The sequence below is a fragment of the Pangasianodon hypophthalmus genome, chromosome 18 (assembly GCF_027358585.1).
Source record: "Pangasianodon hypophthalmus isolate fPanHyp1 chromosome 18, fPanHyp1.pri, whole genome shotgun sequence".
In the NCBI taxonomy this organism is placed as follows: Eukaryota; Metazoa; Chordata; class Actinopteri; order Siluriformes; family Pangasiidae; genus Pangasianodon; species Pangasianodon hypophthalmus.
The window spans coordinates 19,791,451-19,818,140 of NC_069727.1; the positions used below are offsets into that span (position 1 = coordinate 19,791,451).

The 26,690-nt window shown below is 42.2% G+C and overlaps 1 protein-coding gene and 1 long non-coding RNA gene across 5 annotated transcripts in view; one reads left to right on the forward strand and one right to left on the reverse strand.

The window, feature by feature from the left end:
* slco1c1 (solute carrier organic anion transporter family, member 1C1) overlaps positions 1-22,049 on the reverse strand; it is a 49,395-nt gene extending 27,346 nt beyond the window's left edge. Inside the window, exons 1-6 of one of the 4 annotated variants that reach the window (XM_053241628.1) lie at positions 21,521-22,049; positions 19,568-19,710; positions 16,045-16,186; positions 12,737-12,869; positions 1,719-1,840; positions 1,450-1,596 (exon numbers count right to left, since the gene is read on the reverse strand). In XM_053241628.1, coding sequence (XP_053097603.1) covers positions 1,450-1,596; positions 1,719-1,840; positions 12,737-12,869; positions 16,045-16,186; positions 19,568-19,696 — 673 coding nt within the window. In that variant the 5' untranslated portion in view covers positions 19,697-19,710; positions 21,521-22,049. Of the gene's footprint in view, positions 1-1,449; positions 1,597-1,718; positions 1,841-12,736; positions 12,870-16,044; positions 16,187-19,567; positions 19,711-21,520 lie in introns of those variants that run through there. The other 3 variants (XM_053241629.1, XM_034313295.2, XM_034313297.2) reach the window with 3 other exon arrangements.
* LOC117599575 (uncharacterized) lies at positions 4,495-10,242 on the forward strand. Its single transcript, XR_004579986.2, has 2 exons — positions 4,495-4,691; positions 9,948-10,242. It is a non-coding gene; the product is annotated as an uncharacterized LOC117599575 (long non-coding RNA).
* Positions 22,050-26,690: the final 4,641 nt, after the last annotated feature.

A 26,690-nucleotide genomic window follows, 5' to 3' on the forward strand; every position in this document is an offset into this window, starting at 1 on the left:
CAAACGCACAATCTCCTGACAATAGGTCCAACACATACTTAAACTCATTTCTATTGTCATTAAATAATAAAATATACCTTTAAATGTATTTAAGTCATGAAATAGAAACAAATGCGTGTGCAATGATTTATCTGTTCTCTAGAAATACTGTATATGCATTTTTTTCTACAGAGAGTGGTATTGTCAGTTCAACTCCCAAGAACTCCATTTCCCAGAACACACCTACAAACCTGGCTGCCCGAGACTACACTTCCCAAAACACCTCACATTCACATCACATCACATTCACAATCGGAGCAACCGGTGTTCGTGTCTACCATTGCCAGACACTACTAAAGTACAGAAATCATGCAACAACAGACCTGCAAGACTTGCCTTGTTTCATGCCTCACCAGCTTGGAGGAATACACGGCATCAGTGACTAGCTACATCAGCAAGGGCATTGAGGACGTCACTGTCTCCAAGACCATCACTAGACGCCCCAGCCGTGGATGAGCGCAGAGGTGCATGTGCTGCTGAGGACCCGAGACTCCGCATTCAGATCAGGTAACAAGGCAGCCACAAGAACAGTGAGGGCCAAACTGTCCCTGACCATCAGAGAGGCAAAGCACACCTATGCCCAGAGAATCCACAGCCACTTCAAGGATAGCGGCGATATGCGGCACAGTGCTGATGTGAGGAAAACACTACATAGAGTTAACCCAAAGAAGGCTTCTGGACCAGACAACATTCCTGGCAGCGTGCTCAGAGGATGTGCAGACCAGCTGGCCAATGTTCTCACTGACATCTTCAACATCTCCCTGAGCGTCTCCCCCAACGTGCTTTAAGGCCACCACCATTTTCCCCATGCCAAAGAAGTCTTCACTGTCCTGCCTCAAAGACTACCGTCCAGTTACACTCACACCCATCATCATGAAGCGCTTGGAGAGGCTCGTCATGAGGCACATCAATCAACAGTTCACTCACTCAACGCAAAGCCTAAGCTCTGTGTTATTCATACCAGTCATTACCAAGCCCCATATATGTCACAGTCTTTCTGGTTTTCACTCTTATTTCTGGTTTTCCCATTTTGCTATTTCGCCTAGCCCAGTTTATGCTGTTTGTACATCGCCTGACCATAGCCTGTTCTCTGACCTTGTTTCTGCCTCATGTTTGGATCTGTCTGCAAGCTTTCAAAATAAAGCTTTTGTGTATCTGCATCTGTGTCTGTATCTGCCACCTGACAGGTGAGAAAGTGCCTTAAGATTATTTTGGCTAGACATTTAGTTACAGATTTTTTAAATCATATCAATATAACAATAATTCAGTTTTGCTGTCTCTGCTGATCCACAGCTGCATTGATTGGCATAAGAAAAATAGAAACTGCTTTTTGAGCCACTAAACTTTGTTCAGATAAATGATGCCTATGTATCACAATAAACCAATAACAGAAAGGTAAACATTTCATACCAATGTAGAAGGCAGCATTGTCCTCCAGAGCATGATCATCTATGTATGAAATTCCCAAAGGCTGTACTGGAGTTTCACCAATTCCACGCAAGATGTTCCCCAGTAATACATAGATCCACATGGACAATCTGGACTCATTCTCACAACCTGATGTAAAAAAAAAGTACAAATACAAAAAGTAATACCTCCCATAAAACCAATTAAATAGATATTTGTATGTATATATACACACATTTAACTCGGATGTTCATAAACTGAGTAAAGTGTACCTGTGTTTAACACTGTGGAGGGATGGTTACCCACAGACAGCATTCTAGGTGGACTGGCTGGACATGGTGTGACGTTGTGTGTTGAGTTCACTGAAGATCTAACTGATGTTTCAAACTTATATCTGAATACAACCAATCAGTTCAGTTGTTTTGGTAAGTAGGCAAAAAGAAAATAGAAACAGCAAAATGCACATTAGTCACAAGGTCTAGTGCTTGATGCATTTCACATATCCTTGTTACACATTCAATCACTTAGGCCTAAACATAAGGTCTCCTCTGAGGTTTTTCAGATGGAAATTTCACACTATAAAATTATTTAGTAGCATAACATGAATTTAAGCATTCAAAATAGTGAATTTAATCCAAGTCAAGTAAGAAAAGTGTTTCCATTTATGAATAAAGGTGAATGAAATAAATTTTCCTTCATGAAGACTGTTTATGAAATCCATTCAAAATCCATGGTTATTTTAGAGCTTTTTTCTGGCCAATTTGATGACTAGCTTTATTAAATGAAATTTAATTTACTGAGATAAAATGCTTTTTTGTGCAGCTATTTTACTAAGGTTGCAGAGCAGATGCTGTGTAAAATTCTCTGTGATAGGTGTGGAAGTGCCCTAATTTATTTTTTCCCCTAGACATCTATTTTTTAGCTACACATTTTTTTTTATTTTATTTATTTAACTGGATATTTTCAATATTTATATTAAAATAAATATATACAGTGTCTTGCACAAGTATTTAACCCCCTTAAATGCCATCAGATTTGTTGTGGATTACAAATAACACTTACACAGATTTTTCCAGACAGTGTTTTACTGCAAACCAATATGCTCTTAAAGTAAATTTCAAAAGTCAAAATTCATTATATGTCAGCAGATGTTTAAAAATTTTTGTGCTTGTTAGAACCATCTTTTGCTACAGTAACAGCAAGTGTGCTGGGGTAAGTTCCTACCAGCTCTTTGGGAGTGATTTTCACCCATTCTTCCTGGAAGATTTGCTCTAGGTTCTTCAGGTTGGTTGCTGTTTTTTGACTGGAATTTTCAAATGATGCTGCCACTACAATATTTCACTGTAGGGATGGTTTTAACTGAGGTATGGCCTGCATTTGGTTTGTACCACACATAGCACTTTGGAACTTACCCAAATACAATATTTTGATCTCACACACACACAGACAAAAAACCCATATCTTCACTGGGTCAATCTCATGCTTTCATATGGTTCTTTTTCTCTTTCTAGCCACCCTCCCATCTCAATACTGCAGAGCTCCTGAAATGCTTTCTCTCCACCATACTCTGTAACTCCTTCAGAGTGACTGTTGGTCTCACTGTGGTTTCCTTCACCAGCCTCTGTCTTGTTTGTGAGTTGAGTTTTAAGGGACAGTCTGTGCTTGTGTTATGTGATGCAGCTGATACTTCCTCTCTGTTGACCCAACAGTGCTTACTGGCATGTCCAACCTCTTAGATACAATTTTACACCCTATTGCTAAGTTATGGAATTCTATTACTTTATCTTTAACTGCCTTAGAATTCTCCTAAATCTTCAATCTTTTCCTTCAGACTGACAGTCTCTTCAATGACAGTTCAACTGAGGTGGGTTTTGTTCAGAAAATAGGAGTTTTTTAAAATACTTGCTGACCATTAATTAATTTTGACTTTGAAAATTCACTGTAAGAGGACATGAGTTTGCAATAAAAATACTGACATCATTTGTTATTCATACAAATCAGATAAACTCCAGGGGAATTCAATACTTTTGCAAGCTACTGTATGCATATTCATGAACTAAATATTTTGTAATTAATTTAATATTTAATCTTTATTATTTGCAAAATACTCTGTATGTCAAACCGTTCCTAGGGTATCCTCGACAATGTCCACAGATTTCTAGCTTTATCCGAGGTTTCAGCATGGTAGCATCTCCCCTGACATCCTTGCTTAAAAGTAAACCCAAAACACTCATATGGAACTTTGAGACTCTCAAAAGGAAAGTTAATATGGCCCCAATTCTCTGCCACCTGGACCCTGAGTGGCAGTATGTAGTCAAGGTGGACATGTCGGACAGGAGAATTGAAGCAATCATTTCCCAAAGACAAGGTAACCCCTTGAAAATGTACCCATGTTCAACCTAGTTCAAAGAATGGCAAAGCTGACTCTCGCATCCACCATCCTATCTTCCACCAACCACCTGGAGTTCTGGAGTATCAGATTCCTGTTTTTTTAGCTCCCATCATATGGGAAATAATGGAGGACATCCAACAAGTTCAACATCATGACCTCACGCTGGAGGAAAACTTGGAGAAATGGAGACAACTTGTGCTTCAAATGTGCTTCAAACCAAGAGAGAAGAGGTGATCCACTGGGTCCACACCTCTCTCAACTCTGGACACCCAGACATCTTACGTAGTCAAAGGTTAGTGGAAAATAAATTTTGGTGGGACAGTATGCAACAGACATTGATCAGTTGTTAAAGGATGCACAATGTGCGCTCAGACCAAACCCTCACGCCAGTCACCAGCTGGGCTGTTAGAGCCACTCCCCATTCCACTCTCTGGTCACACACAACACTCAATTTCATCACCGATTTTCCCAACTATGTCTTTGATGTGTCTGACTGGGGTGTAAAATTCATATCTCGTGTCTGATAATGGTTCTGCAAAAGGCTTAACATCACTGTCATTTCAGACTATCATCCACAGTATAACGGACAGACAGAAAGGCTGAACCCAGAGATTGGCCACTTCCTTCATTTGTACTGCTTCAATAACCAACACGACTGGAGCAGGTATCTCCTATAGGCTGAGATCGGGGTTCTGTAATATCCAACCCAGACAGTCCCACTCCAGATCACCAGAGGGCACACTTGCCCAAATTCTGAACTGCTTCTTTTCTTGCCATTCTCACTTCTGGCCTCACCACTATATAAACTCCATAGACTTTTAGGTTAACATGAAGCCTTACAGTTCGCCAATTGGTCAGTAAGTTCTGAGCCTTGTTATTTTGGATTGCTATGTCGCACATGACTTGTTTTGCCTTCTGTGTTTTTTCCTCTTCTCTTGCCCTTCTAATCTGTTTTTGGTGGATACACCTGTCTGTTTTTTTTAAAAACTCTGCTCTGCCCTTATGAATATTCTCTGGGTTTTTTGGATTTGTCTCTTTCTATTTGGTGCTGATTATTTTGGTGTTGACCTTGGACTGTTTGTTGACTATGTTTTGTACAGCACCCCTTATAAAAATGAACAACATTATTGTATATAATAAACATTAGACCCAACCTTCCATGCAAACAATAAGACTAACTACTTACCTTTATCCTAACAAGAATTGTTCTCTTAAGAATAATAATTTTAACTGCAATTTTGTGGTAAAATTGATGACCCTAAAAAATACTAACAAAAATGCAAACGAATTATCATGCATGAAAAAACTGTACTATTTTGAAATTGAATTGTTGGATTAATTAGGCCCTTGAGACCAGGTATAGACCACCAGGTTAAGTGGGAAGCAGGAACATTTTTAAAGTGGACAAAGTTTACACAATATGTCTTAAGTGAAGGTGCATTTTTTTTATTGTGACACAAGAGGTCCAACAAGTAAAAAAGCAGAAATTTGTTGATTGCATAAGTATTCACCCCCTTAATCAATAATTGTTAGCCCCACCTTGGGATGAAGTGAGCAGTCTGTAGTCTCAGCAACATCTGAGGAATGACTGAGGTGGTCCCTGCCAGCACACGGACTCAGCTGACAGGCTCTAAATTAGCCATGGCAGCCATGGTGGCAGGTTGGCTGGTACATTCTGTTGTGACAAAATTCTATATGTCACAGTGCAAAAAAATTTCGGGACAGATTTAACTGACCTCAAGTAGGTCAGGCGTGGCCATATGCTTGCCATTGATGACTGTGTCATGGTGCTGGTGGTCTCACCAGAAGGAAAGCAACTCCTGTGCACTGTCAGAAGTACTCAGTGCAGATGCACTAATGACAACCTGGTGAGGATTTATGATATATATTTACAATATCCACTCTTGACAGTGAGTCAAAGAGGTCTACCTGTGCCCAGCTGGACTCTGATGCACCACCTCTGGGTGTGGGTGCCACTCTCCTGAATGTATACACTCTCTGGAAAGCATGTCTTCAGTACCATTGTGCTGACCAGGCAGGTGACTCGCCCTCAGTGAAGCTAGCCACGGGTGAGCCCACTTGATTAGTTTCTGTGTGAGCTGAATGACGCCACACCACCCTGGTCATTTATGTACCCAACCATCACCATGTTTTATGAGTGGATAAGGACATGGTGGACTTGAGGGCTAGCCAGGCTGCCCTCAATTCACTAGAAGGTTGACCTGTATTCTGACCTCTCATTATGGTCCCACATGTCTCCTGCACCTTTGTTGCAACATACTGCTCCCCAGCATGTAAGGGAGGCATCCATGGTGATTGTCTCCCTCCAGTGGGGAACATCCCTAAGTGTACCCTTTTTTGATAACTTTTTGGGGGTCTGAGATTGATAAGGTTGGGGGCTGACGGTGGAACTGGAGTTTGTACCCCTGCATTGTTCCATTCCAAGATGGTGGTGTGGCAATAGCATGCAGCAGCCACTCTGGATCTAAAATGGTGCTATTTTTGTTCTTAGCCTGACTTTTTAGTGGCACCTGGACATCACAGCCACTGGTGTTCGTGTCTACCATCGCCAAATACTAATTAAGTACAGAAATCATGCAACAACCGACCTGCATGATGATCTGCTGGAGAAGCTATGTGATCTCAGCTTGCTGCGGGGACCAGGCCTCTAGCCCTCAGCGTCGCCTGATGCTGGTGGCTGGGGAAGGGGATGACGTAAGCAGTGTGCGAGGAAGCGGAAGGGTGGCAAGAGAACAGGGGTCCGTGCTAGGCTAAAAACAAACCCTAGCTTGCTGGGTCTCCCAACCTGCTCTCCAATATCTACTCCCTGGACAATAAACTGGACTACATCTGACTCCAGCAAACTATGTGGCATGAGTTTAGAGACTGCTGCATCTTTGTTTTCACAGAGATGTGGCTCAGCGACAGAGATCCGGATGCCACAATTCAACTAGACGGGCTTGCCTTGTTTCATGCAGACAGAAATGCAGCTCTGTGCAGTAAGGCTTGCAGTGGTGGCTTGTGTGTTTACATCAGCACGGAATGGTGCAAGAACTCGGTGCTAGTTTCTAGCTGCTGCTCATCGCTGGTGGAGTTTGTGACTGTTATATGTAGACCATATTATTTACCATGGGAATTCACCACTGTCCTCATAGTCAGAGTGTACATTCCCCCCAGTGCTAATGCTAGGGAGGTACTCTGTGAACTGTATGGGGCTATTAGCGAACTGCAGAATTCATACCCTGACAGACTGTTTATTGTTGCTGGAGATTTCAACCATGCAGATATCAAGACAGTTCTCCCTAAATTCCATCAGCATGGGGACTTTTCAATGAGAGGGGACAACACGCTGGATCTTGTTTACACAACCATCCCCGGCGTGTACCGGGTGGAGCCCTACTCAGTGATACTCAGACCACATCTCTGTTATGCTAATCCCAGCATACAGACCGCTTGTCAGACGCTCCAAACCAGTTCTGAAGCAGGTGAAAACATCTGAGAGCCAAAGGAGCCATCTCTGCTCTTCAGGACTGTTTTGAGCACACTGATTGGCACACGTTCAGGGAAGCTGCAACTGATGGCGACTTCACCAACTTGGAGGAATACAAGGCATCGGTGACCAGCTACATCAGCAAGTGCATTGTCACTGTCTCCAAGATCATCACCACATGCTCTAACCAGAAGCTGTGGATGACTGCAGAGGTTCATGCGCTGCTGAGGACCTGAGACTCTACCTTCAGAGCAGGTGACGAGGCGGCCCTAAGAACAGCGTGGGCCAAACTGTCCCAGGCCATCAGAGAGGCAAAGCGCACACACGCACAGAGAATCCACAGCCACTTCAAGTACAGCAGACGATGCATGTGGCAGGGCATCCAAGCCATCACCAACTACAGGATAACATCACCTGCCTGTGACAGTGATGCTCCCTTCCAGATGCACTAAACAACGTCTATGCTTAGTTTGAGCTGCAGAATGACGTGACGACAAGGAAGATCACCCCTCCTCCCAACGACCAGGTGCTGTGTCTAACCATGGCTGATGTGAAGAAAACTCTACACAGAGTTAACCCACAGAAGGCTGCTGGACCAGACAACATTCCTAGCACTCTTGTAGTCTGATAATGACAATAAAGTTGAACCTAACCTAAACTAGCAGAGTGCTCAGAGGATGTGCAGACCAGCTGGTGGATGTTTTCACGGACATCTTCAACACCTCCCTGAGCAGCTCCGTCATTCCACAATAATTCAATGTCACCATCGTCCCGGGGCTGAAGAAGTCTTCAGTGTCCTGCCTCAACAACTACTGTCCTGTTGCACTCACACCCATCAACATGAAGTGCTTCGAGAGACTCCTCATGAGGCACATCAAGACCATGTTGCTCGTTTCACTGGATCCCCTAAAAGTCGCATATCGTCGCAACTGTTCACAGATGACGCCATCACCACCACCCTCAATCTGGCCCTCACCCACCTGGACAAAAAGAACGTGTATGTTCAAATGCTGTTCATAGACTTCATTTCAGCATTCAACACAATATTTCCTCAGCACCTGACTGGAAAGCTGAACCTGCTGGGCCTGAACACCTCCTTCTGCAACTGTATCCTGGACTTCCTGACTGGGAGACCTCAGTCAGTCCGGATCAGGAACAGCATCTCCAACACCACCACACTGAGCACAGGGGCCTCACAGGGCTGTGTGCTCAGTCCACTGCTGTTCACTCTGCTGACTCACAACTCAGTATACAGAGAGGAGGTGCAGTAGCTAACAGACTGGTCCAGAGCCAACAACGTGTCTCTGAATGTGGACAAAACTAAAGAGATGGTTCTTGACTTCAGGAGAGCATGGAGCAACTACTCTCTGCTGAACATCGACGGCTCCTCTATGGAGACCGTCAAGAGCACTAAATTTCTTGGTGTTTACCTGGCAGAGAACCTCACCTGGTCCCTCAACACCGGCTCCATAACCAAGAAAGCCCAGCAGGGTCTCTACTTTCTGCAAAGGCTGAGGAAAGCCCATCTCCCACCACCCATCCTCACCATATTCTACAGAGGGACTATCGAGAGCATCCTGAGCAGCTGCATCACTACCTGGTTTGGAAATTGCACCGTCTCAGATCACAAGACCATGCAGCATATAGTGAGGACAGCTGAGAAGATCATCGGGGTCTCTCTTCCCTCCATCATAGACATTTACTCCACACGCTGCATCTGCAAAGCCACCAGCATTGTGGATGACCCCACAGACCCCTCAAACAAACTCTTTACCCTCCTGCCGTCTGGCAAACGGTACCGAAGCATTTGGGCCCTCACGGCCAGACTGTGTAAAAGTTTCTTTCCCCAAGCCATCAGACTCCTCAATACTCAGGGACTGGACTGACAACACACACACACACACACATACTCATTTGAACACCATCCCACTCCCTTTGCAATTTTTGCACGTTACTGGATTTACTACTGTGACGAGGAGGAGGGAGGGGCCAGGCTGTTAGGCCACATGCCTAACCCTGAGTTGGCTAATCAGTGCGAGAGAGGGATAAAGAAGCAGCTGGAGATGCCAAGGGGGAGAAAGAGATGCACATGTGTTTTGTGTTTTACGTTACATTTATGTTGATTATGATTAAAAATTGCATTTAAGTTCCTGCCTCCTCCTTGCCCATTTTTGACATTTGTTACATTGGTGCTGAAACCTGGAAAGGAGGAGGGATGTGCTGTCGGAGAGTCCTTGCCGCTGCAAGAGGATCGCGGCGCAGTGGAAGTGTGGTGCTGGAGCATTTGCCGGAGGAGTCGCTGCCATCCGCCTGAAAGGAGAGGAGCTGCTGCCATCAGCCTGAAAAGGGGAGGAGTGGCTGCCGTCCACCTGGGGATGGAGGAGCCATAGCCGTCCACCTGGGGATGGAGGAGCCATAGCTGTCCACCAGGAGGCCCGGCGCCAGAGCCCGGCTTGGTGGGGATCGCTTCCTGGCTGGCCGAGGACCAGATGAAAGTGTGTCTGGGGACCGGGGAACCAGTTTTTTTTTTTCTCTCTTCTCTCTCACCCTCTTGCTGTTTCTACTGCTCGCTCCTTCTCTCTCCCCTCTTCCTCTGCTCATTTCTTCCCTTACTTGCAGGATGCAGGGCCAGCCAGCCAAACGACATAGCCAGAAGGGCAGCATCGCTCCTCCCAAGAGGGGAGGAGGGGGTATATGTCAGCCCGGAGGCCTGAATCTGCCTGCAGAGGAGTGTGACGAAGAGGAAGGAGGGGCGAGGCTGTGAGGATGCACACCTGGCACTGGGTTGGCTAATCAGTGGGAGAGAGGGATAAAAGAGCAACTGGATACACCAAGGGGGAGAGAGAGATGCAGACATGTTTTGTGTTTTACGTTATATTTTGCTGATTATGATTAAACATTGCTTTTAAGTTAACTTAGTTCCCGCCTCCTCCTTGCCCGTCTTTGACATTTGTTACAACTACCTACATTTTTTTTTGCTGCGTTTATAAAATATTGTATATAATTTCTTGTCATTACTATACTCTCTACCTGACTGCTACCCCAATAACTGCTATGTCCATATATATTATAAGCTTACCTGCCAAATACTATGTCATTGTATGTAATTTACATTCACAGCTATTTATTATATTGTTATTTTTTTGTACTGGTCGGCACTGCACTGTCTCTGTGCCTATTGTCCTGTTTTAGTAGTTAAGTCAAGTGGCTTTTATTGTCAATTCAACCATATACAGCTAGATAGTACATGGTGAAACGAAACAACCTTCCTTCAGCACCAAGGTGCTACATAAAACAAACACAGAACTACAGGAGACTACATATATTTATATAAAGTGCACAGTGCAAACATGTGCAGACTGCACTAGACAGTACAAAACTACCAAAAACAGGACATTGGGCACAGTAAGTTACAGTGCAGCACAGATAAGGATGAATACGGAGATGTGCAAAAAATGCAAGGAGGATGGGGTGATGTTCAGCTGTGTGTGTGCGTGTGTGTGTTTTCAGTCCAGTCTCTGAGGGTTGAGGAGTCTGATGGCTTGGGCGAAGAAACTGTTGCACAGTCTGGCCGTGAGGGCCCGAATGCTTAGGTACCATTTGCCAGACGGCAGGAGGGTGAAGAGTTTGTGTGAGGGGTGCATGGGGTCATCCACAATGCTGGTGGCTTTGCGGATGCAGCGTGTGGTGTAAGTGTCTGTGATGGAGGGAAGAGAGACCCCGATGATCTTCTCAGCTGTCCTCACGATCCAGTGCAGGGTCTTGCGATCTGAGACGGTGCAATTCCCAAACCAGGCAGTGATGCAGCTGCTCAGGATGCTCTCGATAGTCCCTCTGTAGAACATGGTGAGGATCAGGGTTGGGAGATGGGCTTTCCGCAGCCTTTGTAGAAAGTAGAGACGCTGTTGGCCTTTCTTTGTTTTCTTTGTTGTTGTACCATATAATTGTACTGGTTTAGTAGTTATTGTACTGTCTTGTGCTGTTTGCACATGCACTTTATGTAGAAATGTGTAGTCTCTTGTAGTTCTGTGCTGTTTGATGTAGCACCATGGTCCTGGAGGAACGTTGTTTTGTTTCACTGTGTACTAACTAGGTGTATATTGTTGATATGACAATAAAGCCACTTGACTTGACTTGTGACAACGTCATCAGGACTCACTGATCTGATGTAGTCTCAGTCCAACAGGCAAAATCTTCAGCAATTAAACATTTGCCAGCAGCCCCCGCTTTTCACTGGTAGGCTCTGTGCAGTTTTCCCAACATTAGGGGTGCCATTTAGGGTCTGTCCCAATTAGATTTAGTTGGCCTCAGAATCGAGGTCTAGGCTTGCATTGCTGTCCCTGAGTTAGCATACATATGGCCTAATGGGGCACCAGGGGCCTCCAATCCGAGCGTTGTGTTCTACAGATGATCAATAATGAAACACTGGATATGCCGTCCTCTGGCTCTATCAGGTCTGGACACCGGCTGCATGAGCATAGATCCATGGCAGGTTGGGCTAAGCTTAGAGTGGTCCACTAGGATCAATAACCAAGTCTGCAGACTCAAGGTTGCATAACAGCAGTTTCTGGCCTGGCAAACTGGTATGACTGATGGTCTGACTGGTATGGTGATGGCAGTGGACGGCATACCTTCCACTATTAGTGCTGTGAACTCTGGTTGTGTTAAGGAAAAGAGAGATGAGAACTGGGCAGCCAAGGTAAGCTCAATGGATGTTAGTTGATAGGAGGGCAAGAGAGGGATTAGCGTATGCTCCAACCCTACAGAGGCTATAGCTCAGAGCATGAGTGAGCTGGAGCGAGCCATTAGCAAACAACAGCCTAGCTATCTCAGACACCTCAAAATGTAAGCTAACAAGCAAAGTTAGCAGTAGCAATTCTAGCTAGCTATTCACAGCCAGTGCTCCAACAGAAAAAGAAATAGCTACAATTAGCACAGTGGGAGAAGCGGCAAAAAAGAAAAAACAATCACAGCTTTGAAGGACAGGAAAAACTCTACTTCCAACTGAAGTCACCAGTTGCACAAGATGGCTCCAAACTCTACAAGCGGTCCCCACATGGACATCAGAGAGTAGGGAAGAGAAGCGGGAATGATTTTACATTGGGTACTTAAGGTAAGTACTACGTCACTGTCATTGTATGACTTTGTGGTAAAGGTCTCATGCGTGAGCACGAGAGAATATCTAGGTGTTAAACACAGCCCCTGGCAGTTAGGTGGAGTGAAAGAGAATGTCATGTGACCTTCAAGAACTCTTTAATCATATAATTTAAAAAATTAAAACAGTAATAATAATAATAATAATAATAATAATAACACCACCATCAAAAGGAACTGGGCAAGAACAAAACTTTAACAAATGTGTCTATACATACAAGGGACTCACAAACTAAAGTAGCCCTCCAGCTTACCGTCCAATAATAAAATGAGGGAGTGCAATTAGGAATGTCCCCAGTGACATCAGAAGACATCCAGTGGCAATGATTTTTGGTCGATGAAGCTTGGCACCAAAGTAACTGACAAAGGCAATAACCAGCAAGTTACCTATCAGTGAAAGCAAGAAGCAGGGGAAAAGAAAATGCTTGTTTATCCAGTGCATGTTCATCATGGCATTTATTGAAGATACACTGTTCATTAAAAAACATACAAATGAGGTAGATGCTTGTGTTTCTAACAGACATTTATACATTTAAGGGCCATATTCAGAGTGGGCAACTTGAGTCAGGGATGTAACACATTACATTACTGGTGTCCAGTGCTGAGATTGTCTATAAACACAAGTGCTTGTCTTTAAGCCTTAAAAATGGCTCATGGTTTGAAGCATAAGCTGTAAGTATTATACAGTAATTACAAGTTATAGGTATGTTAGTATACAGTATACATTAAGTATATTTGCTTCTATGCACCCTGGATAACTACCAGGGACTGTGAGAATCACCTGGATAGAGTCTTGTGCATTGTATGTTCTACTTTACCCCTCCTGACCTCCAGGGTCTGTGAGAAGCACCTGGATAATATATGCCAACAGTGTCATGACATACAGGACTCATTCACTGGAATGGTGTTTAGAAATGACTGATGCCCTCACACCACTGGGGGGGAAAATGTTAAACTTCTAAAACCAGGGGAAAGTGTTTTGTAACACACGGATAGCAAGAAGCAGCAGCAAAGATTTCCTGGGGTGATATGCCTCTATATAATACTCATGAGGATGAAATGCTCCTTGTAGAGTAGCATGTCATGGTAGGGGCTGGGATTTTTTTTTATTGATTTCTTAAAGTTATTAACCTATTTGACTGCTCACTTCAATTGAATAGGTTTAATCCAAATAATCTTAATAACTCAGAAACAGGTAGGCCTACAAATAATGACAACTTGGACCAAATATGTTCTGTCAGTGGATACTTCAGGTCAAAAAGCTCTATAGCTCCAAAATATTATTGTACATACAGTATATTTAACTCTTTTTACCAGAGGCCAAAAAATGATTGTTTGGTTGTGCCCGTTTTCAGCATTGAATTTATTTTTGACGCCACATTCCACAGTACTGGTTAATGACTCATATGAAAGTAGGCAATCAGGGCTTTAAGAATTTGCAGTGTTTTTTAAGTAATTTCTTTTTTACCTAGCCTACTAGATTTAAATGTTATAAGTTTATTGTGGCAGTTGTATATGGTGTTTTACTATCAAAAAGCTTTATTGTGCTTTATACTATAAAAGCTTTATACTATCATTTAAGCTTTGTTGTGCTGTCCGTTTTATCTCTCTACCAAAGTTATTGTGGAAAGGTGTGAATTATTTGCCCAGCAGGGGGCTCACACCCCTCGCCTTTCCCATTGCCCTGCTCACCATCATCTAAACACAGAATCATGATGCTTTACACACAGAAACCCAACAGTGTCCTGCGTACTATTATAACAGACTTACGGCGATAAAATCATTCATTTGTTCATACTGATTGAAAAGGGCCAATAAGTCTATTTCCATTCCGCTGGTGGAAAGGAATGCCAGTGTACTGTGAGAGAGGGTTAAATATTAAGCTTAATCTTTGAAGAGTTAGATTGTTGGTTATTAGTTTAAAATATATTTCACAACGAAACAGGTGCCCAGCAAATGTTTAAGAACCCCTAACTGTCTAGCAGTGCCTAGAGAATGGTTGATGCACCAGTTCCAGGTAATGTGGTACACACCAGAGCATGCAAGATTCAGAAATGTGTCCTAGATCACTGGGTAGCAATCTTAAGTTGGTGATTCATTCTGAGGGGCCAGACCCACCAAAATCCCAAAATCCCTTTGTTCATTCAGCGCAACAGATCTGCTTGGGAAGGGAACTGCAAGAGTCTTTTCACCACCAGCAAAAGCAGTACTGGAAACTAAAGTCTCGCCAGGCACCTTGGGGCTATTCTATAAAGGTCTCTAGTTCTCTCTAATGAGGGACTTTTCCCACATGACTTTAGAAAAGCCTTTTCAGCAAGCTAGAACCCAGGCCCCTCCCTCTAAGATTAGGAGAAATTTCTGTTTGAGGATTTTGGGGTCCAGCTATAGGTTGATAACCCACTTATGAAAAGTTTGAAAAGCTCTGGCAGAAATACTGCTGTTATAAGTTCTAGCATCCTTAATAGAAGGCAGTAATGCAAATGCCAACATGCCTGAATACACCTGGCAAGCATGGTAATGTCAGCGATACGCTGAGGTGGTTAGCATTCTCTAAAATCTAGGCTCATGCTTAAGAATTGTGTGGCCTGCTTTGGCATTAGGGAACTATTTTATGAGGTCACCATAAGAACGAGTGCAGTAACATGTGTTCCAAATGGCTTGCTCTTTAATGGGGACACACAAGAGCTAATTGGCCAAGCACATCAGTATCATGATGCCACTGTCCATCAGGGAAGAAAAGGCTACTTGCATACATCTCAAATACACCTGTAGCACTAGAGGGAAGCAGAGAGTTGAAAGGAACTTTGAATTCCTGTTTCTGAAAGCCTTCCCTTAGAAGACAAAACTTAAGAAGCATCTGCCTTCTAGAGTGATATGGACATACAAAGTAGAGCTGTGCAGGACCATGTAAACCAGTCCTATATTTGCTCAGCTTGAACCACATCTAACAAATTTAGCATAAGGGAAGGGTCTTTAAGAACCAGTTAAACCCTCTCAAATGTAGAACTGGAAGAAACCAGCTGTTCTTCTGAACAAGGAAGTACTGTAGGGTCTATTTTTGCAATCACTGAGATCATGACTATCCCTGCCTAAGGCATCCACCTTGTTAGAGTTGGATCACCGAATCAGGATGGTGAGTTTGTTTGTGTTGGTCTTCTTCCTATACTATTTTATTAGTCACTTTATGCATGCACACACACAAACACAAGAAGGTATCCTGGTGATTCTCACTGACCCTGGTGATTAGAAAGGATGAAACAGAACTTAATCATGATGTACTAAAACCTTAGAACACAGTAACTGAGAAAAGCAGACATTCCTAACTGACAGGACAGCTACATGCTAGTTTCAGCAAAGGGAACCTCTGCATTGCATTGTTTATGACTAACATACATTACATTACACCCATCACTGGATAATTTCCCCAAAACTAATAAGGGACAAAGAATACTGGTGGGTCCATGAACAGCTGTAAATTCCATAAAAAATTCTCTGCAACCTCACTGAAATCCACAAGCATGATTTGGTGGAGTCTGCTGATGCATGATGATATGGCTCTTACCTATTTCAAAGCTGCCATCAATGATACCTATTAAGTAACTGGGGATGTCGAAGCGCCGCTCCAGCTGAGTTATTGTGCTTTTCATATAGCTCCCAGATAAAGCCTTTGAAAAGTATGCAAAGGACAAAGCTACAAGGAACATCTGGAATGAAAGGGACAGATTTATAATTTTATTCACTTTCTCATATTCTGTAGTGCTACCCTGAATGCAGAATATGCATTATACTTATTCCTGATCATTAATCTATATATGTCGCAAACCTTCTACTTTAACTACTCATTCCATACATACAGTAACCACTGGACTGTGAGCAGCAGCGGCTCTTGATCACAAATTAAAGTCAAGGCTACTGTTGCTACTAGTGATTTTTTTTTTTTTAGAGTAAACCCGAAATAGGCAGTTGAGAGTCAATAACATGCAGTCAACCAGCATACCATCTAGAAGCTGGCTTTAAGTAGTTTTGGACATACATTTGATCAGCTTTGTTCAAGGAAATAACATTACCCAGGGTTGACAGGTTTCAGGTTTCAAATTTCTCAAAAACCTACATCTTGAAAACCACACAAAGATTAACCCTAGCCCAAGACTAAGACTAACCCTAACCCTGGGCATTGGAAAAGGGAGACATTTTTTCTTTTTTTTTTCCTCAGCCTTGCCTGGGGAAACAAGTATTTCACTCATATTTCTGATGTATGGACATTATGAACTTGATGATCCGCCTTTCCCCCTTCCAATCTTTGTAATATACAGTATTTGACAATTGAAATAGATCTGTATTTCAGTGGATATATTTTAGTGGATATAAAAAGGTTACACACCCCTGCTAAAATGGCAGGTTTTTTGTTATTTAAAACAAGGAAACTGAGATAAATCATCTCAGAACTTTTTCTACCCTCAACATGAAATTACAACGTATAAAAAAATAAGTGAAAAACAATCAGAAACATTTTACGAAAAATAGGAAAAATAAAAAACTTACAACAACCTGGTTGCATAAATGTGCACACACTGGTCACTTAAATAAGGTAATTTGTATTTCAACTGAATTTAAAATGGATGGAGTTGTGAAGACTTTATGGATATTAACCTTTACTGAATGGCTGATATAAATGGGAGGCTTTACCCCACCAGCCCCAATGGATGGGCCAGCACACACCAATGCAATGAGACAGAACACAAGCCAACATGGAAAAACAGAAGACAAGTCTAGCTCTAGATTTAGTACCTTGGAGCTATGGTATCACCAAGCATCCACCAAGTCATTCATAGACCACACTAATCAGGATGGAATGTAACCCATAGAACAGGTTCCCATCATCAGTCTGTAGGCCAGCATCAAGGGCTTGAATGTAATGTGAGCATTTAGACAAAACCAATAAAATGAAATAAAGGAGAGTATCACATGCACATTGTGATGACTGATGAGCAAACTCACCACTACATTTTGAATTATTTGCTGTTGTACAACAGTGCAAACTATTTTAAGTAGCATACTGCTAGCAGTTAACAGAACCAATGTGATAAAAATGTACTCTATTTCTAACCTCTTAGAAAGGTTTATCTACAGTACAAACGCAGATATATTTCTTTAATTTGTTTGGAGAGTTATAATTTAAAGCAATTCTGATCCGAATAGAAAGACCAATTCAGAAAAACATTAATTACTTATGTAACTGATGTCCTGTGAACAGCGGATAACAGTTACATAAGTAATTAATGTTGTCCTATGAACAGTGGGTAACAGCCAAGATCAGTGAGAATAACCTGGATACCTTCTTGTGCATGCACACATACATGCTGAGACTTCAACAAAGTGTACAAACTGACTGTATGATGTCGTAGTGAACATAACTGCCGTTGTTACGCAGTCATCATTACCTGGAACCTTCTCGCTGAGTTTCCGCTTGGTTTGGAGCCTGTTCTGAATGACAGGGATTCCTGGTGGTTACCAGTGAGCCCAGTTGTGGGCCAGTGTGTCTGTCCAGTTCCATCATGGAGAACCAGCAAATTGATTTAAATGCCTACCTGTGCCCTGCCACTGTGCCCAGATCTGGAACAGCACTTCTGGATGCACCACTTTCCTGGTTGTATGACCTGTCTCAACAGTGTGTCCACTGTGCCATCCCAGAAAGTCAGTTACTCTCACTGTGGCTAACGAAGAGCAGGCCCCAGGCTAAAAGTATGCATCATACAGATCCAGTGATGTGAACCAGTGCTGTGGAATCACTCAATCAATGCATCTGACAGCCTTAACATATGGAATACAAGGGCTTTTAAGAAACATTTCAGCCCACTGAAATCTAGAATTAGACTTGTTCTTGGGACAGAGCAGCAAACCTGAAGGGGTGTAACAGGGCTCCAGAAAGGATGAGGGCTGACGGAGCTGTAGCTGTAGAGCGTCCCATTAGCAGCTTTGTTTACCTATTTACCCCATGGATGCAGGGACACTCAGGGACACGCTGTGAGTGCCTACCTAGTGAGCCAGTCTTTAGAAATCTGAGGGTGCCATGTGGCTGGTCTATTACTAGTTTCTGAAATTTGTCCTCTTCTTCCAAGGGCTGGCACAAAGGGTAGGTTTTGCAAGCTTGATTTACATGTGTAGCTACATGGATTGTGCCAACCACATTCGGTGCTGTCCATAAATCAGACTGGATCCTGGCCTAGGTATTCACTGCCGACACAGAGGTGTAATTAACTGCAGAAGGGTCAACAGATGTAGCGATCGACATGACGCAAGAAGCAAAATAGCTAATGAAGGTATCCAGGTGATGTTCCCCACCCTTGGTGGTTTGGATGGATGAAATGGAACGCAAAAGACAATCAGAATGAGGTTTTTTTCCTCTTTCTAAAACAAGCCATAGACTAATTTTCCTCATCTGCAATGGGAATGAGGTATCGTACATTAGCATTAAGTATAAAATAAGATCTGTATTAGAATTTACATAAAAATATTAGATCTTCTTTACTGACATCCAAATGTCTCATTCTCTCCACCTTTTCTTCTAATGACTTCCTGTAGTCTTTTTTTTAATACTTGGGCTGCCTGCACAAATATACTAACAGACACCCAAATACAGTAAAGATTAAATATTCTGCATGAAGAAGTCCAAGAGTCTCTCCGAGGTTATTAAACATTACAGGAAAAAGCTGCAATTTTCTTCACAGGAAGGATCACTAAATTGTTTACTGAGTGTAAGAATAGCCTTGTGAATGCGTTCACAAAAAGTACAGTAGGACCAACAAATAGACTGACTGAGAATGACTGATTTCCTTTTTAAATCACTGGTACCCATATGGTCAGGAGCACACTCTGAAACCCTTCTTTGTTCACCAGATTAAGTACTTCACAGAAGGATTCCTCCGCAACCTGAAGCTAAATCTTGTTTTGATTTAGTGACGTCAATAGCCAATCACGTTCTAACTGAGAGCAAATAAAATACACCTCCACAGCCCAATACACTTAGTAATTTGTTGTGGAATTCATTGTTCTAGGAAAAGCTCCCCACAGAAACTTTGCCTTACTTTTAGGCTGGAACAGCATGAGCGCTGCCTTCTCAATGTAATCCCATTTTCTGGTGACCAAGTGGCTTTTCTCGGTGGGTCCATCCTCCTCAAAAAAGTTCCATTTTCCCTAATGAAGTTTCTTGCCATTGATGCAGACACCCCTGCAGGAAAATAACAGAACCATCTGTCTTTATTCTAGTTGTTATTAACAGGAATGGTGATGAAAATCACCATTCAAACAGAATCAAACAGAATAAAAAGATTACATAAAATTACAAAATAGAAAACAGTACGTGTACTAAATAAAATATATTTTCTTTTAAAAAAGAAAAAAAAGAAGCTGTAGAAATATTTTAAAGAATTTACTTTGGATAAATATACATGCAAAGAATTTGCTTAAGATCCAAGAAGCAAAAGTAGACATTTTGATGCTTGCAAATATCTTCACAATATTCATAAATGAATCTTTATAAAAAGGTATGCCTAAAACATCTGCCTCTGTCCTTCAGTTCATAAACATGCATAGTGGAAGTTGAACCAGGCATTTATAAAATAACTGAATCTCCTGCGTCAGGAGAGCATGTGGCACTGTTTTAGCTAAAAGCAAGCAGGTGTGGTAAAAAAAACAAGCAAACAATTTCTTTATTATCAAGGAAACAAAGACATATTTCTTAATATTCACATAGATTACTGGTTTGGCATATCACTCTAACCAAACAATACAGCACTTGTTGGCTAAATGGGCACTGGGAATGTGCCCAGGGTATGCAAACGCTTGAGACACAAAAAAAAAAAAAAAACCTGCTGTGTGTATTAACCAGAAGACAGACATGAAGTTTTAAAAAAAATTTTTTTAATGTTTTTAACATTAACATTGTCATTATATCATTTTTAATGTTAAATGGATGACATTTCCCTTCTGTCAACTTCCCAAGAAAAGCATTCAGAGAAAAAAAAAATTATTTGGCTTAACTTTTTTTTTTTTTTTTTTAATGTAGGCCTTGTTACACTGGGATGTAGACACATACATTAAACTTGAAAAGGCACATTAAAATACTCCTACTGGAAGCAGGTGTGGAAGATTAGAGTCAAAAACAAAGGCTTTTCTTTTCAGTGGTCTGGTTAATAATGCAGATTCCATCCTTAATGTCATGACAAGTCATGTGATCAGCTACGTGACCAGATTTGAACCGGCAAAAGGAGATGTGGAAAATGTTAGTGTAGTTTGAAGTGGAGTGTAGAAGCCTATGGCTGGTTTGGGGGGTAAGTCTAAAGGGCTATACAGGGAGGCAGAAGTCATGACAACCTCTCAGTCCTTCACATGCTCACGTCTTCTAATCAGACACTGCATGTTCCAGCTTTTCTTTTTTTATAGGCCAGACCCTGTGCTTGGACTCAAACGAATATAGAGACACATTCACGAATAATAAATAAATAAATAAATAAATGCTTCATATTTATATACAAAAATATTATGTAAGGCTTAGGCTTGATGCATATTATGTATTAAGGCAGCTTAAAGCTCATTGGCCTGAATGTAAGAAGCCAAGAGGCAGTAAAATGCTGTTTCTTGGTCATTGAGTGGTGAGAGACTGGCAGTGACTGAATGATAACAGACTAATGGCTCAGTGTAATGGTGGTGCTCACGCGCGTGTATAAACGTGGCACTTGTTTGAACGCATTAAATGCGCAGCGCGTGCCCTGTGTCCTGTATCCTGCACAATAACTAATCATACCTGCCACATACCCAGCGCAAAAACCCTACACACACACACACACATAAACACACACTAACACACACACAAACAACACAAGCGCGCGCGCGCCCGTATGTTAGATTTGGCTTTTCCATCACAACTGCGCACTCTTAAAATCCAGACAAACGACTTCATCCTTTCAACAGAAGCATTATCAATTAGTTACGACAAACTGTGCGTGTATTGGTTATAATAAACGAACAGTAATACTCACAAGATCTTCCAGCAGGAAGTGTTTAAGAGCCGCTCGTGCGCGTGCTGTCCGGGTGTTGTATAAGAGCTGGACTTTTCCTCGCGCTACACAATCAGCTGCTCTCCTGCGCAGCAGCTGCCTGGGCTTCAAGGAAACTTCCCACAGGGCTGGATGAAAGCCTTGTGCTTCGGGTCCGAGTCACATCCCGTGTTTTCTCTGCAGAAAGCAGGGCTGTTCTGAATAGAATAATCTTTTGCGTCAGCCCCCTAACCTTCCTGAGAAACAGTTTCCACCGTTTTCACGAGATTCTCGATGAATTGGCTCGAACACGTGACACCTCTTAGCCCGCAGACTGGTGCTGGAGCTGCTTAGGTCCTCTCGAGATGTTTTCCAGGGCAGCAAAAGAAACATTATTTGAAGAACTTCATTTCAGATGCAGTTTACTCCGAACAGCTGGTAGCAAAATGTGTCAGGGATCTGGTAGTAATGTAAACCTTTACCAGGGGAGACTGGGGTCAGTTGTACAGGGGTCAGTTGTAAAATCTGAACATGGATAAAAACAAGGGTCAGTTTTTCAGTCTATCTGTCTGTCACTTAGAGTGGTGAATACTTCATTGCATGCACCTCTGAAGTGGGAAGTCAGAACTCGGAATTACATAATATTCAACATTTCTGAAATGGTTTAACAGCGGGCAGGGGACAGTGGCACTAGTAGCCAATTTTTATAAATAAATCACAAACATGGGATATTTTCTGTACAAAACTTTCAAGGCCACAGCTAAAGTAAATGTGTTAACAATAAAAATAAGGCTATTTTGTCTGGATTTGGTATCTGACTCCATCTCCCTTGCTTGCCCACATGTCTTACAGAAGAGCTGGTGAACACTCAGTAGTAAAAAAAAATCAGCCAAGAACAGGAATCTGAGACTATCATGGGCACAGGCTCAGCCAAAAAAATCACCTGGTCTGTTTGGGTGAGTCTGTGCCCATGATAGCCTCAGATTCCTGTTCTTGGCTGACAGGAGCAGAACCTGATGTGGTCTTCTGCTGTTGTAGCTCATCAACCTCAAGGTTTGATGTGTTGTGTGTTCTGAAATGCTTTTCTGCTCACCACGGTTGTAAGGAGTTATTGTTTGAGTTACTACTGACTTCCTGTCAGCTCAGACCAGTCTGTCATTCTCCTCTGATCTCTCATCAACAAGGTGTCTGGCTTCAAACCGGCACACTCCACAGAGACTGCCCTTTTGGCCATCACTGAGAAGCTACATGCCGCTAGATCAGCCAAACTGTCTTCAGTTCTCATCCTCCTTGACCTTTCAGCAGCTTTTGACACGGTGAACCACAAGACTCTCCTATCCACCCTCATGAGCCTAGGAATTCGTGGTGCAGCATGGCAATGGTTTGCTTCCTACCTGGAAGATCGGTCATATCAGGTGACATGGAGGGGATCCACATCTGCTCCTCGCAGACTCTCCACTGGTGTTCCACAAGGCTCAGTACTTGGTCCTCTCCTGTTCTTGGTCCTCTATACTCGATCTCTTGGTGAGGTCATATCCTCACATGGGTTTTCATACCACTGCTATGCAGATGACACTCAACTCATCCTCTCCTTCCCTCCCTCAGACTCTCATATTTCTGCTCAGATATCAGCTTGTCTGGCTGACATCTCATCATGGATGACAGCTCATGAGCTGAAACTTAATTCCACCAAAACTGAACTGCTGTTCATCCCAGGTGATTCATCCCCATCTCAGGATCTTGCAATTTCCCTAGACAATTCTCTGATCTCACCTTCAGTTACTGCACGCAACCTTGGGGTAACCATGGACAATCAACTGTCCTTCTCCTCTCACATTGCTAATCTAACACGCTCATGTCGATTTCTCCTTTATAACATCAGAAGAATTTGGCCATTTCTTTCCTCACAGGCCACACAGGTGCTTGTTCAGTCCCTTGTCATTTCAAGACTGGACTACTGCAACTCACTCCTGGCAGCTCTGCCTCTGAGCGCCATTCGTCCTCTGCAACTGATCCAGAATGCATCTGCACGATTGGTTTTCAACCTTCCTAAATTTTCCCACACCACCCCACTGAAACGCTACCTCCACTGGCTTCCTGTAGCTGCCCGCATCAGATTTAAAACACTGATGCTCGCCTACAAAGCCAAAAACGGACCAGCACCCACTTATCTCAAAGCACTTATCACACCTCGAGCGCCACCACGCTCCCTCCGATCCTCCAGCACTGCGCGACTGGTCCCTCCATCTCTCAGGGTACAAGGAAGACCTGCATCGAGACTCTTCTCTGTTCTGGCACCAAGGTGGTGGAATGAACTTCCCCTAGATGTCCGAACAGCTGAGTCACTGGCAGTCTTCAAACGACGTCTAAAGACTTACCTCTTCATAAAATACTTAAATTAGCACTTTCACAAAAAAAAAAAAAAAAAAAAAAAATCACCTCCCCAACAGAGTTTTGGACTGATGGTATTCCTAGTTTGTGACCTAGCGAGCCAATATCAAAATGTATTTTTGATAGACTTCAAAGCACTATTGTAAGTCGCTCTGGATAAGGGCGTCTGCCAAATGCCATAAATGTAAATGTAAGGTGTTTCAGCCTGCAGATCCTCAGCTCACAGGATGTTCTTTGTTTTTCGCATCATTCTGTGTAAACTCTAGAGACTGTTGTGTGTGAAAATCCCACAAGATCAGCAGTTTCTGAAAAACTCAAACCAGCCCATCTGCACCAACAACCAGGCCACGGTTAAAGTCACACTTCACAAATCACACTTTTTCCTTCGTTCTGATGTTTGATATGAACATTAACTGAAGCTCTTGACCTGCATCTGCATGATTTTATGTGTTGTGCTCCTGCCACATGATTGGCTGATTAGATACTTGCATGAATGAGCAGGTTTACAGGTGTTCCTAATAAAGTGGATGTGATTGTAGTTTGTATATGTAGTTTGTATATGTTATCACAATTATATTTAGTAGTCTTTTGGAATCTTAAGAATCTTCATTTTTTAATTTCGGTCTTTACTAGCTAGCCAGCTATACTGTAGTACACTGTAGATTTTGAACATACCCTGCTGTGATGTAGGACATCATTTGCATTTGATCCTATTAGCCTGGCTCCCACAGGCTCAAATGCCAAACTCTGCCCATGATTTTCCATGTGTTTGAGTTACAAAGTAACTAATATGCCTGTATGTTGATTGATCTAAAGAAAATAGTTGCGTATACAGTCATGGAAAAAGAAAGCGCACAAATGAACAATTGTGTATTCCTCGCCAACTTCTATAAACAAATAAATAACATCAGGTGACAACAAATAAACACAACACATTTCAATATGTAGTCATTTTCCCCAAAAAGTAAACCAACATTCAGAATTCAATTATATTTATTTTATTTGTATAGTGCTTTTAACAATGGACATTCAGAAACCAGGTGGGAAAAAATAAGTACATCCTTCCGAATTCCACAATCATTAAGAGAGTAATTTGGTGTTCTGAAGCACTCAGGTGTGTGTCTACATCACGCCAAGAACAAAGGACATCAATCATGACCTCAGAGAAGCAACTGTTCCTGCTCATCAAGCCACACTTGTGACACGAGCCACTCACCTGTGGTCCTGTGGACCTGTGCTGGATTACGGAAAGAACAAATTGAGGTGAAAGACTTTCTTTTCTTTAGGCAAATACATGCAGTATTTCCCAGTTCTAGGAACTCACAGAGAGGTGACCTCCCTTGACAGACGTGTCTCGGGTGAATAAGTAATACTGCAGCTAGAGATAAGTGATTTATGGTCTCTGTGTTTGTGTGTATCTCTGTTTGTGAGTATGGGGAATTCACTGAGCAAATCTTCCTCAAAGTGTGGTCCAGTGAATTAAATGCAAAAATCATGGGGCCACACAGATGAGGCACAGATAAAATTGTGGAAGGAGACAAGCAGGAATGCTGTGTGTGAAGCAGAGATATTCACAAGTAATAAAATGCAAGTAAAAGTCAAGTCTCAAGCCTTTACTTTGGAGTCTTTAAGTCTTTACTCTAGAGTCCTAAGTCAACAGAATTTAAATGGGGAGTATATGGGAACTTTAACTGTATAGCAATGATAAAGAACGGTATGGTTCACAGTAAAGGGAAAATCACAATAGATTAACAGTTGTGTGCAAGTTGCAACTATATTTTTAGGAATATTTTTTATAACACTTCTTTTCATAGATGAACAGGCTGAAAATATGAGGGAAAAAATGCCACTTGAGACATTAAAAAGTCTTTTGTTTTGATATCACTCATTTTTATACACATAAAGGAATGTTAAGGTCTAACATGACTATTTGGACTTGACATCTTTTAAAACTTTTTGGCTATAAACAAAAAATAATAACAAATATAGCTGCAAGCAGCAATTACAGGGCCAAGCACAACAGAGGCAAAGTAAGGAGATAAGCAAGCATCAGAGCATAGTCATGAGTTACATATCAAGTTTCAGTGCAATAGGCAGTAGTGTTGCCAAGATATTGCATAAAACACTATGAAAAAAGTAAAAAAGTAGGTTTTTGACATGGCTCAAAATGGCGGACAGACTAAATGGCCTACTGTGGAAAAATGTATCACTGGTTTCGGACTGACAGTTCGGTTTGGTGTATCATCATTAAATCCATAACTTACTTACTGAATTTCATGGAAATTGGACGAAAGGTTTGAAAAGCAAATATATTCTTTTTACATATGTCTGGGTGGCGCTGTTTCTGAAACTGTGCTGGTAATCTCAAGGCATAATGGCTTGGTCTTATGCTAAAGCGTTACGGAGATATAGCCTCACATCCATGTTGGCATGCTCACTGTCAAATTCGTTTGCATGTTAATCGAGAATGGTTTGACTAATCAACTTGAACTTGATAATTTTTTATGAAAATTAGACGGATGGTCTAGGAGGAGTTTGAAAAAGTAGGTTTTCAAAGCATTTCAAAACGGTGGACAGCAAGTTCGGCCAACCATGGCATATTTGGCTTCATTGTTCTCGAGATGACCGAAGGAAACTTATCAAAACCAGTCCCATGACAATAGGCAAAAGTAATCAAAAGTTATTAGCATTTTTAAAAATTTTGTTATAATTTTGACCAGAAGATGGTGCTGTCCTGAAACTCTTTGAGTGACTTCAGGGCATGGTGCCGATGGCACATATC